The sequence below is a fragment of the Perognathus longimembris genome, chromosome 5 (genome assembly GCF_023159225.1).
Source record: "Perognathus longimembris pacificus isolate PPM17 chromosome 5, ASM2315922v1, whole genome shotgun sequence".
NCBI classification, from domain to species: Eukaryota; Metazoa; Chordata; class Mammalia; order Rodentia; family Heteromyidae; genus Perognathus; species Perognathus longimembris.
Genome location: NC_063165.1, coordinates 26953432 through 26966848, shown reverse-complemented (window position 1 = coordinate 26966848; position 13417 = coordinate 26953432). Strand labels below are relative to the sequence as shown.

Sequence of the window (13417 nt, the reverse complement as noted above, 5' to 3'; positions counted from 1 at the left end):
ACTTTCCTATGCAAACTGGCTTCAAACCATAATCCTCATATCTCAGCTTCTTGAGAGTTAGAATTACAAGTGTGAGCCATCGGTGATAGGCTATAGGCAATAAGCTAGATAATGTTCAGGGTCAGATGGTTATTTCTGAGATGTCCAACTACTATAGCCTACTATATGCAGGCATTCTCTTAAATATGTAGATTTCACATTTAACTTCTAAGAGACTATAATCTTTTATTCAACTCACAAAATTAAAGCAATAGTTCTTGATAGGTGGTTGAAATTCAGTGTCAGAATATTAATAAGGGAGAAAATCAAACACTAGTCTCAAAAAACTAGGAGGTCATTGCTTTTTTTTTTTTTTCAAGACATGATGTTCATTTAATCAGAATTTCTCACTTTGAAACTTTGGAAAAATTTGAACAGTAAGCTTGGTCCCTTTATCCCTTTGATAGTGATGTAGCTTCTCACAGGCTTTGGCTGGGGAGATGGTGCTTGGCCTTGTTTCTGCTTTCCCTCAAGTGGTTGATACTCTTTATTGCATATAAAATCAAGCCAGGAGACCCCCTGAGGAAGCCGCTGTTGGTAACTTAGTACTTTTTTGAATACACGGTCTGAGGGGGGAGTTTGGGGACAGTCTTCTTTAGTAGGAAGGGGTGGTGGGGGCAAAGCAGGACAAGAAGAGGAAGAAGAGGAAGACGCAGAAGAACCTGTTGAGGAGAAAGAGGAAGAAAGGGATGGGAGCTGGGATGGTGGATGTAAAGCGTTAGTACTTTTAACATAAAGTAGCCATTCAATCGCCTGAGTCTGATGTTCACTAACTTTCTTCTCTGGAGAAAGTTTTTGCTGGCAGATACCAGAGTCAGATGTGGGGACCACCTGTGGTATTTTTTCCATTCTTTCAAGACCGTTATCCAAGGCTTCATCAAGCTGATTTTCTTTCATGGGAAATAAGAGAGAAGATGAAATCTCTGGTAGAGAAAGAATAAGAAGTAATTTTACTACTATTTTTCCCTCAGAAGTAGTCTCAGGTGTTGGTATAACAAACAGTGTTGCACACCGTGGATCTTTCCTTCCTATGCGATGGTTACACTGAGATTTTATGCAGGAAGCACAAGCTAAACAAACTGTATAAGCTGATGAAAGGCGCGGACCAGGATGGGGATTTGGCCTTCCCCTCATTCTTCGAAAGAGAATCTGCCTACAGATATCTCTCTGTATTCTGGCCTTCGAGACAGAATTGACAATTTTATTTACAACATCATCGGGCAGAGTTCCACCTTTCACAACGAAGGGATACATATAACTAAAAGTCCAAGGATATTCTTTATTTAATTTTGTCTTTGACCTAAAATCAAAGCTGCTTTTACTCTGGAGTCTGGAACCCAATGTAGAAGCAGTACTCTTGATGCAGTGTTTGATGCTTGATAATGATTGGCCAGAGGTATTTAGCTTGGGACGGGATGACCATGGATATGTAGGCCTGTATTTGTCATTTGGTGAAGTGGTATTCAATTTGGAGTGGTAATTTGAGTTGAGAGTCTGGAAATTACCATCAAGTCTAATGGTTTGAGACTTTGACTGAAACAGTGGAAAACTTGGAGACTGTTGAATAGAATGTGATAAAGATGATTTCTTTAATGTTAAGTTAGACAGTGGTAAACTCATAACATGGGTATTAGAGCTCAATGTAGGTAATTTCTGAAGACTGTGCTCAGGTGATGGGGAGCTCATTGGTGTGTGATTGAACTCCAGAGAAGGTGATGTCTGAATGCATTTGTTTGCTTGTAGTTTTTTCTTGAGGAATGGTGACTGCAAAGACCTTTGATTTTGCTCCAATAAAGATTTCCACAGGCAGTCCAATGAAGTTGTTTTTGGATATTTAGTTTGAAGTGCTGTTGAGCTACAGGCTTTTTGGTTGGATCTCAAAGCAGATGATGTCCAGATAACGTTTACGGAAGTCGTTTCTTCATGTTGAAGGGGGGATAATGATGAACTTGAGACTTTTTTACTGGACTTCAATGAAGGTGATACCCATATGTCTGGAATTGAATGCAGATTCTCAGGTTTCAGGAGGAGTAATCTTGAACTCAGGACTCTCTGATTGGGTTCCAATGATAATGGTGTCTTATTGAAGTTAGATGATGTTGCTGGAGATTTGAAATAAGAAAAAGGTAAGTTCAGGGATTTCCTTGAAGGGCTCAATGAAGTTTTCCAGTGAAGATTCAATGAAGGATTGTCTGAATATTTGGAGTGGGATGATTGTGGTTGAATAGTCCTACTATAGGTGCCTTGGGATACTGTTACTTGAGATGTGGGAGAAGAGAATACTGGGCAGCTTTGAACCACCTTGTTAGAGTTCACTGGAGGTGTTATACAGTTATTGCTTTGGGATTGCAAAGCTGTTGCTTTGGCAACAGGTTGGTTATTGTGTTGGTTTAGGTTTACACCTGAATGTTCATGTGTTAGTGAATTCTTTGTGGCCACTTGTTTAGAGCTGTCTAAAGGCACAAAGTGTTTATCATGATATGTCAGTGATTCCATCCTGTGCAGTTGTAAAGAGTGATACAAAAGCACTTGGTTTATGGGGATGCTAGAGTCTATTAAGCCCAATCCCATGAACAACAGGCAATTGAATAAGTATTACTTGGTAGTTCCCAGATTCTTTCTTGTAATCTCTTTGTTGGTCCCCAATATTATATGCTGTCTCAAGATTAATATGTAGATGAGACTGTAAAAATTAAAAAAAAACACTTGAGATTGCGCTGACTTCCCTTTAATTTCCAGCTTTTTTTTCTTCCTCTTCTGAAAATGCCTGTTAACAAAACATAGAGTGTTCAGAACAGTTCCTCATAGGCATAATAATTTATCTTAAAAAGACATGATGAGAGTAGATGCTTTATGCCAAATCCCAGCTAAGCTGTATACCTGACTTAGTGTATCATTGAATTAAATTTTCACAACCCATTGCTCATCTATAAAATAGGTAAATACAGTATTTAATTTACTGAGTTACAGTCTAAGTAAGAAAATGCATATAAAGTATTGAGTAGTACTCAGGATACAGGAAGTTCTTGATAAAATAGAGAAGCTATCTTTGGACTTGATTAACTTTCCTATTCACCTTTTTGGTGTTTTTTTTTTAATTTTTATTATCAAACTGATGTACAGAAAAGTTACAGTTTCATACGTTAGGCACTGGATACATTTCTTGTACAGTTTGTTACCTTGTCCCTCATACCCCCCTTCCTATTCACCTTTGTAAAAACCCTGATATCTTTCTTACCTCAGAGAAAAATAAAATGATTAATTAAATTTAGATCTGATAAGTCATTGTTATCACCTTTTATGTTACTTCCAACAGTTTATAAATATAGTATTTTCAACTTTCCTATTTTGTTGTCATTACAGCAGCTTTGAGCATTGATTTCACTTTTTTAAAACAGCAATTTTTTGTGCCAACTATTTACCTCTACTCTGTCCATCATATTTTATTTCTCTCTAGCTCCTCACATAACAGTAATTTTAATTCATATATTAATATGGTTCTCAGTTACATTATGAATTTTAGTTTCATTTTTATCTGTAAGTAATAAAATCAGACAGCCCTGCAGTGAAAGGTAGAATGCTGCATACTGTCTGAATGTGATATAAAAGAAACTGAAAAAGCAAAACAAGTAAAAACTTTGTATTAAATTGAACCTCCATGTACATTTTGATGATGTGTAAATCAATGAAGCCAACATGGAAAGTCATTTTATTTTATTCATTAATTAAATCAGTATTGTTAGAGATGAAAAAGAAGTCAAATAAATCTTTATTTTATTTTATTTTTTTATTTTAAATACAAAACCAGGACTTGAACTCAATATCTGACACTTTTGCTCAATGGTTGGTGCTCTACCATCTGAACCACTCCAACCTAACACTCCATTCTTCAGTACATTAAGACAAATATACAGTGTTTGAAAGTTTTTAGAAATATATATACTAAGATACTTACTGTAACAGTAGTCATAATAGCTACAAAATGGAATAAATTTCTGATCATTAATAGAAAATATTAAAAATGTAATTATTCATTCAAAAGAATATCCTCTATAAAAAGTAATAGAAATTATAGCAATATACAACTATATAAATAAGCACTGTATAGGAAATGCTACATGAGGCTGGGGATATAGCCTAGTGGCAAGAGTGCCTGCCTCTGATACACGGGGCCCTAGGTTCGATTCCCCAGCACCACATATACAGAAAACGGCCAGAAGCGGCGCTGTGGCTCAAGTGGCAGAGTGCTAGCCTTGAGCGGGAAGAAGCCAGGGACAGTGCTCAGGCCCTGAGTCCAAGGCCCAGGACTGGCCAAAAAAAAAAAAAAAAAAAAAAAGATATTACTTATTTCATGAGCAGGAATCCATAAAATAAAATTCTTAAGTGTATAATAAGAGAATAATTGAATAATCAAGTGGATCTTACTCAACCAAAGCAATGATTTATTAAGATACATAATTTACTATGTTGATAGTTCATAGATATATCTTAATGAATGATTTAAAATAAAATGCAGCTTCCATTCCTCATAAACCTCAGTAAAATAATAAAAGCCTAGTTATTTGATATTAACAAACACTAAAAGCAAAAGCAAACTATTTAGATAGCATTAAAATGTAAAGTAGCTTTATTATAACTTGACACAAAAATAGCATACCCATTATTGTTTCCATAACTTACCATTGAGTAAGAACAAAAATACAGATATAAATAAGAAGAAAGAGCTATAACCTTTGAAAAGACAGGTGGGGGGGGAGGATATGCATTGCATATGATTAAAGTCTCCTTAAAAATCACAGAAAATCTAATTGAACTAGTAGCATATTTAAATTCAGAAATTTAAGTGAAGTAATTGGTTACAAAGTCAGTGTATCTTAGCCAGCTATTTTATTCAATAACAACATTTAATAGGATTCATGGTAACCTGAGATATTTTAAATACACTGTGTATAATTAGTACTTCAATACAAGTACATGCATTCGATTACCAATATACATATACTTGAAATGTATAGAAAAATATAAATGTATTTAATAATCAAGGAAACAATCTAAATGTTGCTATTTATGTTTCATTTATAACTTTGTTTTCCTCCTAATACACACACACACACACACACACACACACACACACACACTACTTGCTACTTCTTTCTTTTTAAAATCATATTATTTTAAAGCAGTTGTATAAAGGTGTTATATGCAACAGATCATTTTATAAGTACAGTGTATCCTGATGAACGTCACCTTTTCATCATTCTCTCCCATCCCTCCCAACCCATTCCCTCCCCTTAATTTTCTTAGTTTCATAGGATATTCATTAAATATTATGACGATGTTCTCCCTCTCCCATCCTCTCTTCATTCCTCCATCTAACTCTTATTCACCTACTGTGCACACCTTTCAGGTACCAGATTCCTGGCATTCATTTGTTGGACTATGAGTATGTTTTTCTAATAAATTACACTGGATTCTCCCCTGCAAATCCCATACTTCAGTTTGTACTTTTGTGTTTGCTTACAAATTCATAGTGGATAGAAATAGAAGTAGTGGTAAGGAAAGTTCTATATCATTAGAAAGTTAGGCAAAAAGGTTCAGTGAAATAATACAGAAAACTGAGAAATAGGCATATATGTATAGGCATATAAAGGCCTATAAAGCCTTTGGAATTGAGATTGGAGATATCCCATAAAGCCAATAAATCAATCAATGAATCAATTGCTTCATAATATGCTACTAATAAATGACAGAAGCAAACTTTGTTTTAAAATATGGTTTAGTATATTCTCTAGGCTAGAATTTGCATAAATAATCTTTATTATTAACAAAGTCATAGTTTAACAAGATACTGAACAATCCAAACCTCTTTTTAAAAAAGCGAAATTATCATGGATAATGCCCTATCAAGTTTTCACCAGATAGGACATTTCTTCAAAGCAGTGTCTTCCTGGAATTGGCCACGAGGTTTACAACAGCAGTGACAATAATTTAAGTGACATAGGATACATAGATCTTGAGAAAGCAGCTGTAAAAACACAGGAAGAATCTCATGGAAAACCATGACATATCAAGGGAACTGTTGATTACATTGCATGTCTAATTCAAGATAGTTCGCTTATACAAAAACCAAGCCTCTAAAGTATAGTTTGCTGTGTATACTGCTTTCATTTTATTTGATTCATGTTTTCCACTTAACAGCTGTGTGAATTGAAAATGATTTGATTTCAGCAATGCAGATTTCCTTAGAAATTTTTTTAACTAGTTAATGCATGTACAAAACATTTCCATACCAGTGTATTTGGTAATGCCCAAATGTTAGCCATTTTAAGATAATGAAATAGAATATTTTAAAACACACTTGGACAACAGCTAGCCAACTTAGTTTCCTTTTCCAAATGTGGGAAATTAGTTTTCCATTTATCAGAGCAAATAAAAATATTGTCATAATGACTAGTAACACATTTTAGTTCTCTGAAATTACCAAGTATAAGCAGTATGTGCTTTTTACATTATTGGAGAAATGTGATACTTTTTTTGCAATGAACTAATATTAATGGATTTGCCCAAGTTAAGTCAATTTGTATATATTTATTCTACTGGGTGCAGGTGGCTCATGTCTGTAATACTAGCTACTCAGGAAGTTGAGACAAGGACAATACCCAGGCTCTGAGTTCAAGCTTCAGAAATGACACACAAACACACAAAAACAATACTCCATATAATGATGAATGCACTAATTTTGTAATTATTGTAAATTACTTTAGGTTCTTTTAGTAATCTCAGAAAAACTAATTATGAAAAATAAAATTACTATGAATTAGTCAACCTGTAGCCATGATTATTTTTTAGTAACATCATCAAACACTACAGATGTGGTCTATGTTTCACAAGCTTGTTCAAATTCTTAAATTCACCAGGTTCTTCTCTCTAAGCTTCCCTGGAAGCTTTAGTTACAGAACTGTGCCACAGTGCCTACATTATCTTCTGTTTCTATGTAAAAACTGAAAAACACCATGTAAAAGTCCTGCCATATTTTCTTTTAAAATATTGTCTGTAATAGTACAAAAATATTTTCTATAGTTCACAGTCTTACTGAAAATATGAAAAGAAACATGAGAAAGGGCTGGGCACTGGTGGCTCTTACCTGTAATCCTAGCTACTCAGGACACTAAGATATGAGGATTGAGGTTCAAAGCCGGCCTAGGGAGGAAAGTCCATGAGACTCTTATATCCAGTTAACCCCCAGAATTCTGGAAGTGGTACAGTGGCTCAAAAATGGTAAAGTGCTGGCCTTGAGTAAAAGAACTCAGTGCCCAGGCCCTGAGTCCAAACATCCAGACTTGGACTAAAAAAAAAAAAAGATTTGAAAAATAAAACTCAATTTGAAACTTTGATATGAATATCCTAACCATTTAGTTATGTTACTCTATTTCCCAGATATTTCTGTTCATAGAAAACTGGGCAATGAGAATTAAAGCATTATCAAAATAATATTGAAAAACATCCTAGACTTATGCAACCTCTGTTTATGTATTATTTTTGCTTCTCTACAACAGCCCTTGTCAGCAGATATTGACATTAATTGTACTTTTTTAAAGACAGGAGGTCTAACCCTGCAAGTTTTAACCACTGTTGATGTCATAATTTTTCCACTCAAAGATGAATCAGAAGAATTTTTAAATTATAATTTTATTATCTTTAAATAGATGTATATAGGAATTACCATTTAAAATATCATTAATACTATGAATCTTGATCTATGTCACCCTCTCTATCATCCCCCTCGATCTTAGCCCTCCCTCTCAATCTTCTTAATTTCACAGGTTAAATATTGAATATTATAACTTCATGACCCTCCCTTCCTCTCTTTTCTTTTTCGTCCTCTGCCCATGACCTCCCCCCACCTTTCAAGTGCCAGTTTTGTTGCAATGTGAATTCGATTTTTTTGAGTAATTACACCATTTTAATTTTTTATTTGTTTAGTCTTTCCCTCTGGATAAAAAGGCCATTCCATTTTTGTCTCTGTGTCTTTAAAGCATAAATAACAGTCAGCAGAATCATCTGCTCTCCTCTGACTGCTGTGGGCATCTGTTTCCAGTCATCTAGGCATACCTTCCAAGACTGTTCCCTTCATCTTCTTCAACCTTTCTCTTTGACCCAGATCTTTGCACCACCTTTCTCAATTTGCACTCCATTTTCTTAACTCCATCTCCTAAACTTTCTATTCAGAACCCAGCTTAGTGTTATCATATATTTTTTCACTTCTAGTACTATCAAAATTGCTGCATCAACAATTTTAAGTATTTGAGGTAAAATCCAGACGTTTACATTGAAAAGCAATGCCAAGCACCAGGCATTTAATAAAAACAGTATGTTTACAAACCCTCTGCAACTGCCTGGAATATTTTTTAACTCATATAGCTAGTCAAAGCATTGAGTTGAATAAGAAAAGAAAAGGTGGTAAATTATTTCATGTTTAAACCAAATTTGTTTATTTTTTCAACTTTTTAGCCTGAAATTACCTCAAATGTGCAATTCATATTTTAGTATTTTCTAAAAAGTAAATCTACATTTAATTCAACTTTTATCCCACTGAAATGGCCAGTTATTAAAGAAGTTAGAGTAAGCTGTGAAGTTCATGAAGAATTAATGTTACAAAAGCTATTTAATTATACAATGTTATTATTAATTGCATTGTTTTGCTTGAACTAAGTAACATAACAATATTTATAAAAACTCTTATGGGGGAACTATACAACAGTGCTTAAATAATAATCATACTTCTGATGTAGTATTTTGAAAATTCAGGTCAAGAGGATTAAAATTACAGCCCAGCTCAAAATTTTCCAGCTCTTGACTGTGAACAGATTATTTAATCCTGTAACTTGTTTCTTCATCTGTAAAATAAATAAAATGCTAATAAGTATTGCATACTTTGGTATGAAAATGTGAAAACCTAAAGTACTTGGTACAGTGCTTACCAATTCATGATCAATAATTTTTTTTTTTTTTCTCAAATTTTTATTTTCAAACTGACGTACAGAGAGGTTACAGTATCATACGTTGGGCGTTGGATACATTTCTTGTACTGTTTGTTGCCTTGTCCCTCATGCCCCCCTCCCTCCCCCCCTTCCCTCCCCCCCCGCCCAGTTGTTCAGTTCACTTACACCAAACAGTTTTGCAAGTATTGCTTTTGTAGTTATTTCTCTTTTTTTACCCCGTGTCTCTCGAATTTGGTATTCCCTTTGAATTTCCTACTTCCAATACCAGTAAACACGGTTTCCAATATACTCAGATAAGATTACAGAGATAGTGTAGGTACAAACATAGGAAGGTGATACAAAACATCATCAATAATAGAAACTACACATTCACATAGGATGTTGAAAGTAGTTATAACTGTGATATATCACTTGTTTCCATATCATGGAGTTCATTTCACTTAGCATCATCTTATGTGTTCCTAAGGGTATAGCTATTGGGCCTTGTGATGCTCTGCTATGGCTTGCCTAAACCTGTACTAATTATTCCCAATAAGGGAGGCCATAGAGTCCATGTTTCTTTGGGTCTGGCTCACTTCACTTAGTATAACTTTTTCCAAGTCCTTCCATTTCCTTACAAATGGAACAATGTCATTCTTTCTGATAGAGGCATAAAATTCCATTGTGTAAATGTACCACATTTTCCTGATCCATTCATCTATGGAGGGGCATCTGGGTTGGTTCCAGCTTCTCGCTATGACAAATTGTGCTGCGATGAACATTGTTGTGCTGGTGGCATTACTGTGATTTTGTTTGTGGTCTTTTGGATAGATACCCAACAGTGGGGCTGCTGGGTCATAGGGGAGTTCTATATTGAGCCTTCTGAGGAATCTCCATACTGCTTGCCAGAGTGGCTGAACCAGTTTACATTCCCACCAACAATGAAGTAGGGTTCCCTTTTGGCCACATCCCCTCCAACAATTGTTATTATTAGTTTTCTTGATATATGACATTCTTGCTGGGGTGAGATGGAATCTCAATGTTGTTTTGATTTGCATTTCCTTTATGGCCAGTGATGTAGAGCATTTTTTCATATGTCTATTGGCCATTCTCATTTCCTCATCAGAGAAGTTTCTTTGTAAGTCTTTAGCCCACTTGATGAGGGGGATGTTGGTTCTTTGCAGTTTTGTTTTGGAAGAAGGTAATTTTTTTAGTTCTGCATATATTTTAGAGATGAGGCCTTTGTCTGTTGAATGTCCGGTAAAGATTTTCTCCCAGTCTGTGGGCTTTCTGTTTATCTTGAGAGCTATGTCCTTTGCCGTGCAGAAGCTCTGGAGTTTGATGCAATCCCATTTGTCCAACCTTTCTTTGATTTGTAGCCTTTCAGGGTCTTTGTTAAGGAAGTTCTGTCCTGTGCCAAGGAGCCCAAGTGTTTCTCCTACTCCTTCCTTTAGTGTCTTCAGGGTGCCTGTTTTGATTTCAAGGTCTTTAATCCATTTGGAATTGATTTTGGTGCAGGGTGATATATAAGGATCTAGTTTTAGTTTGTTGCATGTGTTGAGCCAGTTTTGCCAGCACCACTTGTTAAAGAGGCTATCTTTCTTCCATACTATTGTTTTAGCTCCTTTATCAAAGATTAAGTAGGCATAGTTCTGTGGGTTTAATTCTGGGTCTTCAATTCTGTTCCATTGGTCTTCAGGCCTGTTCCGGTGCCAATACCAAGCTGTTTTTATTACTATAGCTTTATAATACAGCTTGAAGTTGGGTATTGTAATTCCTCCAGCACTGTTCTTTCTGCTTAGGAGTGTTTTTGCTATTCTAGGTCTTTTATTGTTCCATATGAATTTCTGGATTGCTTCCTCTATTTCATTAAAGAATGGTGTTGGGATATTAATGGGTATTGCATTGAATTTGTAGATAGCCTTTGGCAATATTGCCATTTTGATTATATTAATCCTCCCAATCCAGGAGCATGGGAGGTTTTTCCATTTTCTTAGTTCTGACTTAATTTCATTTTTCAAGCTTTTAAAGTTCTCTTCAAAGAGGTCTTTCACTTCTTTGGTTAAGGTTATTCCTAGGTATTTTATGTTTTTGGGGGCTATTGCAAAAGGAGTTGCTTTCCTGATTTCAGCCTCGGTCTTCGGGTTGTTAGCATAGAGAAAGGCCGTTGATTTTTGAAGGTTTATTTTATATCCTGCGACTTTGCCAAAGTTTTGTATCAGCTCTAGTAGCTTGGGGGTAGAGTCTATGGGATTCTTTAGGTATAGGATCATGTCATCTGCGAAGAGAGAAAGTTTAACTTCATCTTTTCCTATTTGGATCCCCTTTATATTCTCTTCTTGCCTAATTGCTCTGGCTAGGAATTCTAGTACTATGTTGAAGAGCAGGGGAGAGAGTGGACATCCCTGCCTTGTTCCTGATTTTAAAGGGAATGGCTTTAGTTTTTCACCATTTAGAGTTATGCTTGCTGTTGGTTTGTCATAAACTGCCTTGATTATATTCAGGAATGTTCCCTGGAATCCCAGTTTTTCCAGGGCTTTTAGCATAAATGGGTGCTGGATTTTATCGAACGCTTTTTCCGCATCCAGCGATAAAACCATGTGGTTCTTTACCTTGCTCCGGTTGATGTGGTGGATTACATTAATTGACTTGCGTATATTAAACCAGCTTTGCATCCCTGGGATGAATCCAGTTTGATCGTGGTGTATGATTTTTTTGATGACTTGTTGAAGTCGATTGGCCAGAATTTTGTTGAGAATTTTTGCATCTATGTTCATCAGGGAGATTGGTCTGTAGTCCTCTTTCCGTGATGAGTCCCTGCCTGGTTTTGGGATGAGGGTTATACTGGCTTCATAAAATGAGTCTGGCAGTGAACGTTCTCTTTCAATTTCATTGAAGAGTTTGAGAAATATTGGAGTGAGTTCTGTTTTGAAGGCCTTATAGAATTCTGCTGTGAATCCATCTGGACCTGGGCTTTTCTTGGATGGGAGATCATTTATTGCTGTTTCTATTTCAATACTGGATATGGGTCTGTTTAGAAGGTTTAAGTCTTCATAGTTGAGTTTGGGGGTATCAATTTTTTCTAGGAAATCATCCATTTCTTCCAAGTTCTCGAATTTGTTGGCATAAAGGTTTGCAAAATAGTCCCTTATTATTTTCTGAATTTCGGTTATTTCTGTGGTGATGCTACCTGTTTCATCTCTTATCTTGTTTATTTGAGTGTGCTGCCTTCGTTCTTTGGTCAGGTTTGCCAGGGGTCTGTCTATCTTGTTGATTTTTTCAAAGAACCAACTCTTTGTTTTGTTGATTCTTTCGATGGTTTTTTTCGTCTCTAATTGATTTAATTCTGATTTGATTTTAATTATTTGCTTCCGTCTATTGACTTGGGGTTTGGCTTGCTGTTCTCTCTCCAGAAAATTAAGGTGCTTCCTTAAATTACTGAGTTGCTGTTTCTCCAGTTTGTTGATGTATGTACTCAGAGATATAAATTTTCCTCTAAGTACTGCCTTTGCTGTGTCCCAAAGGAGCTGGTACTTTGTGCCCTCAACTTGGTTGAAGTCCATAAACATTTGAATTTCTGTTTTAATTTCTTCAATGATCCACTGATGGTTCAGCAGTGTGTTCTTTAGTCTCCATGAATTGTGGGATTTTCTGTGGTGGCTGAATGAGTTGAGCTCTAATTTTATTCCATTGTGGTCTGAAAGAATGCAGGGAATGATTTTGATACTTCTGAATTTGTACAGATTTTCTTTGTGCCCTAAGATGTGATCTATTTTGGAGAATGTTCCGTGTGCTGCCGAAAAGAATGTGTATTCTGTCCTTGCTGGGTGGAATATTCTGTAGATGTCGATTAAGTCTAGTTGGTCTATGCAATTGTTTAGTTCTGTGGTTTCTTTGTTCAGTTTTTGGCGTGTTGATCTGTCCAGAGGTGATAGTGGAGTGTTAAAGTCCCCCACTATCATTGTGTTTGGGTCTATGAATGTTTTTAGAGCCAGTAGTGTTTGTTTGATGAAGTTGGGTGCTCCTGCATTTGGCGTGTAGATATTTAGGATGGTTATTTCTTCCTGTTGGAGAGATCCTTTTACTAGTATGTAGTAACCTTCTTTGTCTCTTCTTACCTTTTTTAATTTGAAGTCAATTTTGTCTGATACTAGGATTGCAACTCCAGCCTGCTTATGGGGGCCATTTGCTTGATAGATTTGTTTCCAGCCTTTCACTTTTAGAAGATGTTTACTTTTGCTGGATAGATGTGTCTCTTGGAGGCAGCAGAAAGATGGATCTTGATTTTTGATCCAACTTATGAGCCTATGTCGTTTGATTGGAGAATTAAGTCCATTAATGTTGACAGTTAGGATTGAGAGGTGATCGTTTGTTCCTTTCATTATCACTGTCTTGTT

General features: G+C 35.8%; 1 protein-coding gene across 1 annotated transcript; it reads right to left on the bottom strand.

The window, feature by feature from the left end:
- Positions 1-372: 372 nt before the first annotated feature.
- Positions 373-2535, bottom strand: LOC125351041 (casein kinase 2 subunit alpha' interacting protein). The gene has a single exon (XM_048345793.1). The coding sequence runs from the start codon at positions 2533-2535 to the stop codon at positions 373-375; it is 2163 nt and encodes a 720-aa protein (XP_048201750.1).
- Positions 2536-13417: the final 10882 nt, after the last annotated feature.